This window comes from Etheostoma spectabile, chromosome 23 (genome assembly GCF_008692095.1).
Source record: "Etheostoma spectabile isolate EspeVRDwgs_2016 chromosome 23, UIUC_Espe_1.0, whole genome shotgun sequence".
NCBI lineage: Eukaryota > Metazoa > Chordata > Actinopteri > Perciformes > Percidae > Etheostoma > Etheostoma spectabile.
Window position 1 is genome coordinate 7164196 of NC_045755.1, and position 6246 is coordinate 7170441.

Here is a 6246-nt window from a genome sequence, read left to right on the forward strand (position 1 = left end):
CCCCCCCCCTCTCCAATTTGTGGTTTTGGTATTTCTGAAAATCAGAAATTGTGAGCTGTTTCCGTGCAGGTCTGCGGAGGTGGGAAGCATAAACACACAAATAGAGCTCCCTGATAAGTGCATTCCTTAAGCTATTAGGGGAGAAAGACTTCCTGAGAGCCCTGAGATATATAATACAGTAAGAACAGTGGGTGGTCTTTGAAGAGGACTCAGGTAACTCTTCTGAATAATCACTTGGGGTTTGAGGTTTCCTTTCTGTGCTTTAGGCCGTATTACCGAAACATAATGTTAACTTGGCCAAAACTAGAACACAACATAATGTCAGTTTCAGACAGAATACGCCTTGACATTCTAATATGTGATAGCAGGAAAATCACAGCTGTCATTATTAACCTGATTAATGGCTGCGTGACATTAAGGTGTATTGAACTGAGTTACTTATTCACATTGTATTACCTACACCTGCGCTTCTCCTGCTATGACGTTGTCAATTTAATTTGTATTATACAAAACTTCTGATTGCAGCATGTTGTGTTTTCAAATAAAGCACTTAGGGATTTTCACTTACTTACTTACTTATTAACTTACTTTTGGACCCATCCTTTATAGCCCGTTTCTTGTTAATTTAACAATAATTTAATATCAAAAATACCCAAAGTGATGGATGGACCTACTGTAAATCCATCTTTAAATATGTAAAGAGATAAAGTGCTCCATTTGTTAATTGTCCCACAAAATAGTCATATTCTTTTTTCCCTTTACTATATTTCACCTCATTGACTTTAAAGACTTTGATCACTGCATTTTCATTTGCAGTAATTCAGTGATTTTAATCTCACACCCAGTAATAAAAAACTACCAATGACCTGGTTGACTATGTCATAATGCACACAACCACTCATTCAGTGTGATTGTGCGTCTATATCGATCTGAAAATAGTCACTTTCTCTAATGGGTGTTACAGCTCCCTATGTAACAAACTGTTCAATGTAAGGACAGTGGACATTGAGTCAATAGGGCATGTTTTACTTAATTTACAATGTAATAATGTACATCACACAGAGAGAGAGAGAGAGAGAGTTATTAAACTATTTCCCCACTGTCGCTGAGGCCAGTTTTGGATTCTCCATCACTGTTGCACTCTGTCCTCTGTGGTAACTGTGGTAACTGTGCACGGTTACACGCGTCTCCAAGTGACATCTCCATCCCGGACACGTTTAAGTCCAGCAGGCTCTGCAGGTGTTTGATATAGTCAATAGCCGCCCGCAGTGTCTCCACTTTGCTGAGCCGTTTGTCCTCAAACTCCTGCGGCAGATGCTCTCTGAGCCGCGCGTAACCTGCGTTTACGCAGCGCACTCGATGTCGCTCCCTTTCGTTCCTTTTCCGGATGAACGCAGGCTCAAATGAATAATCACACAAACCGAGGGGCGCGTGAAAGGGGAAATAGGATAATTGTCTGTAGGGTAACCTCTGGCCGTGGACAGGGTCAAGGTATCCAGCTTCCAGGTGCAAGGGCAGTCCAAGTCGAAGCGCATCCTTGTAGTGGGCTCCACTGTTCTCCATGGAAAGGCCGCGGAGAGCCAGTGGAGGGACATATGGAACCGGCTCCATAAACTCCTTACTGTGATAAGACATCTCTTTTAGAATAAAAAAGGAGACAATTAAACATCTGTAAAAAATATATAGTTCATTTTGCGCTATTAATGCAACTTACCCTTCAGAGTCTCCTCACAGTCATCTCGGGTTGTCCGCAAGAGTTTCCTTTTAACTCTCGCCGCTTTGTAATTAAATGACTAGATTGTGATCTTTAATAAGTGAGTGGGGACTTCTAGATCGGACTTTGTCAGTCTGTGTGACAACTTGTTTGTTGGGGTTTTGAAGCTGTAGGCATGGTGGGTGTGGTGTGATCAGGGGCGGAGATGCTGCCATGGTTTCCTCATCAAGATAAAACTGTTTACATAACGTTTTCTTCCTTCCGTTTACACTTTAAAGCAGCTCTCATCATTAATAATAGCCTATCTATAAGGCAAACTTGAAGGCCCTATAATAAGGACAGGTTGAAACCAAATGTGGGAACGAAAGATACAAAGAAATCATTTGATTAAGGATTAAAAATAGTGGGGTGGCACTGGCACATAGTATTTCCAGTTACATAGCCTACCTTCAATGAAATGCTGAACGAACAAAAATCCCACATTTAAAAGATAAACTGCTTTCTTTTATCCAGTTTCTTCTGAAAATCATTGGAGTCTGAGTTCAGACAGAGGCATCACATTGTTTTACAATTCACATTATGGGATCTTGGTATTTAACTGCTCTGATAATATAGCTAACCTACATGATGGACATTGTTTATTTAGGCTACTGAAACATTAGTGTTGTAAGCAGATCGCAATCATTTGTTTATTTGTTATTTAGGCTACTACTACTACTACTAATGACTAAGTTTTTTAATAGGCCAACAAAAAAATTTGAATCACATTTTTTTCTCTTGCAATACATTCATGATTTATCTTGATGAATATTTTTTAATGTCTTCTGTCACAGCCAGACAATAAATCACCTTGTTAAAAAAGCTTTCTGCTCAGATGATTTTTCTTCTGTAAAAAATGTCTTTTAAAACGGCAAAGAACAACATTGGGCCTACTTAAAACACAAAAAGAGATTTTTTTTCACATTTTTTGGGACTCTGAGGAGTGACAGAAAAACTGACCTGGGATCAGCCAAATACGCCTCTTTTCATCGCGCATTAGTGCGCATGCGCACCCAGGGCAGCACTATGCTGTCATGGCCCCGTTCAGAGAGGTATTGTGCTGGTATGTTGTTGTTTACAAGGCGTCTTCCTTTCATAAAATCTGTATTTTTGTAATGAAGCAACTCATTCGGTCGTGATAGATATATCTGTAATTTAAGCAAGCTGAAAAACATGCTAATTCTCTGTTTTTACGATGTATGTAGCTAGATGTCAGTTAGCAAGGCTAACGTTAGCAATGTGACAACACTGGTTGACGTTTCGCTAACTAGCGTTAGTTGCAAGCAATTCGTATTGAATTAATTTAGCTGTTTGAATCAAAGTTTTACAAGAACCGTGATTAGCACATTGTGTTAAGTTGTTCTCATTCTAGGTGTTTTATTTCACAGGGAGAGATGTATAAAAGCACCATTCAGCAGTACACGGTTACTGATGGACAGTTGTTGATTTCAGGTAAGCCAACGTAGCTGCATACGTGTATCGCCCGTGTGTCTATTAAATGTCCTGCACCATTCACAAGATACCATTCTAAATCCATGTCTTAATATTACTAACTGTGTCTAAACAGCAGCCAGAAACACGCAGCTCATTGTTTGCAATGTAATGTAACGCTAGCTTGCTGGCTCATTGCTCTTTCTCGATTTAACTCTGATGTTGTTTCTCCAGGATGAACGACATGAACCTGAGTCCTGTGGGCATGGACCAGCTCAGCGTGCCCTCAGTGAGTGCCAGCCACCTGGGTCTGCCCACCTCCCCCACACACAACCCCATTCCCACTCCAGGTATGAAAGACTGTACCAGCCAGGCCTGTTTGCTCAAGCTGGGCACAACACACTAGACCTAACTAGAGATGGTCCGATTCTGTTTTTTGCTTCCTGATACAGATTTTGATACCTGAACTTGCGTATTGGCCGATACCGAGTGCTGATCCTTTAACAACTGTATACTACTATCCCTGTATGGATGTGATATGATTTCTATCTTTGTTGTTGGTCTGGCTCAGGTTAAACTCTTTGTGAAAGATGAACAAACACAAACGATGAATGCCACAGGACTTTCTTCTATTATCCAGTTTGACAGTCAGTCATAACGGGGAAAAGAACATAAATAAACTACTTTAACATAGATTTTCTTTAGGGCTTTATTACATGGTATCAGACCTGTGCATAAACTCCAGTACTTCCAGATACCAGCGTTTTAGGCATATAGGTATCAGAACATCTCTAGACCTAACACGCTAGACCAACTGTTTAAAGATTAGGCATCACACATTCAGATCAATTTAATCTTGGTTTAGTATCTAATTTTGATGCTTTATTGATGTTCTTATATGGTTCAGGCATGCCAGTGGCTATCCCCAGCCTGGGTCCTTCCCTGGGCTCCCTTCCTTCTGCCCTCTCCCTGATGCTCCCCATGGGTCCTCTGAGTGACAGAGTGATGTGCGGCCTGCCAGAGAGGAACTACTCTTTGCCGCCGCCTCCATACCCCCACCTGGAGAGCAGCTACTTCCGACACATACTGCCAGGTGGGATGCTGTTTGTGTGTGATATATATAATTCATCTGTGTTGAAATTCTCTAAGCAGTTGGGCAGATTCTTGTAGTGCGGATTCTTTTTTAATTGGGCTTAATCATACTCACTTTTATTTGAAGGGTAGTCTTCCACATGTTGCTTTTTTATTTAAATTAATTAAGTTAACGCATCAAACATGCATAATAAAGTTCCATCTTTCCTCCCTGCTGTAGGTATCCTGTCCTATCTGGCGGACCGTCCACCACCTCAATACATTCATCCCAGCAGCCTTAACATGGATGGGACCCTGTCTGTGGCCAGCAACAATCCTTCAGGTCTGGATCCCTACAGTGGCCCTGGTGGCCCACTGGAGCAGGGCCTGGTGCCCATGGACTCCAGACAGGTCAGTGGGCAGGGAGACCTCCACCAGACTGGTGCTCATGAGCTGGACTCTACAGGATTGGCTATGGAGTCACGTGTCAGCAGCCCCATGTCCCCTGACCGGATGGGAGAAGAGCTGGCCACTATGGACGGAGTCAGGGTGGTGGCGGTGTCTGACACCCAGCAGCAGCTCGGCGGGGGAAGGCAGCCTCAGCCACATGAGAGCTTGACCGGAGTGGACTCATCCGGTGGGGTTATGCCCCTCCATGGTCCCCCTGTTCTTGAACTTCCGGTGGTGATGGAGCCAGATCATATGGGGGGCAGAGTGGGGAACGCTGGGGGAGGAGGAGCAGGAGGACTTGGTGAACAGCTCCACCCAAATGGGGAGCTGAACTCCGGAGTCGTCAGTGTGGCGCTCACCGGCTCCATGGCCAGCCAGGGCCAACTGGAGTCAGTGTCACTCCATGGACACTCTGGAATGGGGCTGGAGGCAGTGAATGTGTCTCCCATCACTGCAGAGGTGTCTCTGGGGCCGGAAAACAGCCTGGTGCTGGTCAACTCCACCCTGCAGCTAGAGGATTCTACCTCCAACAAGGAGAACATGGTCACTGCCTACACCATATGTGAGTGGGCATGGCTATAGTTTTTTTTCGGATGTTAAAAATCAGAGAAAAGTATTGAAAATCATACACTCAACTTTACAGCTGTGGAAAATATGACTAATTCCACCAAAATATATAATTTAAATAGCAAGTCGTTGTAAAAAGCAGTCATAGAATGGAAGTGAAATGAGCATAGTGTACATTGAGCAAACATTTGATTTTGTAGTAAGAAATTAAGTATATATGACTCTCACCTGTTGGAACTTTTGTGCCATTATTGTCTTTTAGGGTGCACACTGTGTGAGCGCTCGTATACCTCAGACTGCCCAGAGCATGGCCCAGTCACCTTCATCCCTGACGCGCCTATCCAAAGCCGGGCTCGTCTCTCTCTGCCGCGTCCCCTGTGCCTGCGCATCTCAGTGGCTGACGAACCTCTTGGTAAGAAAATAGGCCCACTCGGGATTCCTAGGTGGAATTTTAAAATGTATTTATGCATTTCATGTAAAACTAAACGACACCTCTTTCCCATTGTTCTACTTTTTGTATCTGCTGGTTACATTCATTATTATTTATGGAACAAACTCAGAGTAAGAGACTTTAAGGACCACATTGCTGTTGAAACCCCTTATTTGTATACTGTACATAGGAAGCTTAGCGTAAATTCAATCAGAGCGACTATCTTAGGTTACTCACTCATTCCCCCTTCTTTTTCTCTCTCTCTCCCTCTTCCTTTTTATCAGCTGATTAGGGGTGTTTACTCTTTAGTTAAGCCAACCAGCCTCAGCCACAATCTCTGTCAGCCATTCACATCTTTGCTGTCAATATTTAAATTTTCTCCTCTCTCTTGGTGTCAGCTGTCATTTCAGTGTGACTCAATCGTCACGAACCTCCTAGACCACATTCAACCCCCAGATTATTGGGATTTTTCCCGAGAGTCAGATCAAAGTAAAAGCACTGTTAGCATTTATTAAAATTCCATGTATTAAGAGAATATATATAT

The 6246-nt window shown here is 42.9% G+C and overlaps 2 protein-coding genes across 3 annotated transcripts in view; one reads left to right on the forward strand and one right to left on the reverse strand.

Moving 5' to 3' along the window:
* Positions 1 to 1067: 1067 nt before the first annotated feature.
* LOC116673215 (achaete-scute homolog 4) lies at positions 1068 to 1957 on the reverse strand. The gene is made up of 2 exons (XM_032505403.1): positions 1715 to 1957; positions 1068 to 1637 (listed from the first exon to the last, which is right to left on the reverse strand). Exon 2 carries the CDS (start codon positions 1633 to 1635, stop codon positions 1084 to 1086), a length of 552 nt encoding a protein of 183 aa, XP_032361294.1. The 5' UTR covers positions 1636 to 1637; positions 1715 to 1957; the 3' UTR covers positions 1068 to 1083.
* A 775-nt stretch (positions 1958 to 2732) lies between these two features.
* The window catches only part of prdm4 (PR domain containing 4), a 6707-nt gene continuing 3193 nt past the window's right edge, over positions 2733 to 6246 (forward strand). Inside the window, exons 1-6 of one of the 2 annotated variants that reach the window (XM_032505162.1) lie at positions 2733 to 2816; positions 3142 to 3205; positions 3419 to 3534; positions 4092 to 4277; positions 4497 to 5267; positions 5535 to 5684. In XM_032505162.1, coding sequence (XP_032361053.1) covers positions 3420 to 3534; positions 4092 to 4277; positions 4497 to 5267; positions 5535 to 5684 — 1222 coding nt within the window. In that variant the 5' untranslated portion in view covers positions 2733 to 2816; positions 3142 to 3205; position 3419. The remainder of the gene's footprint in view (positions 2817 to 3141; positions 3206 to 3418; positions 3535 to 4091; positions 4278 to 4496; positions 5268 to 5534; positions 5685 to 6246) is intronic. The other variant, XM_032505163.1, reaches the window with a different exon arrangement.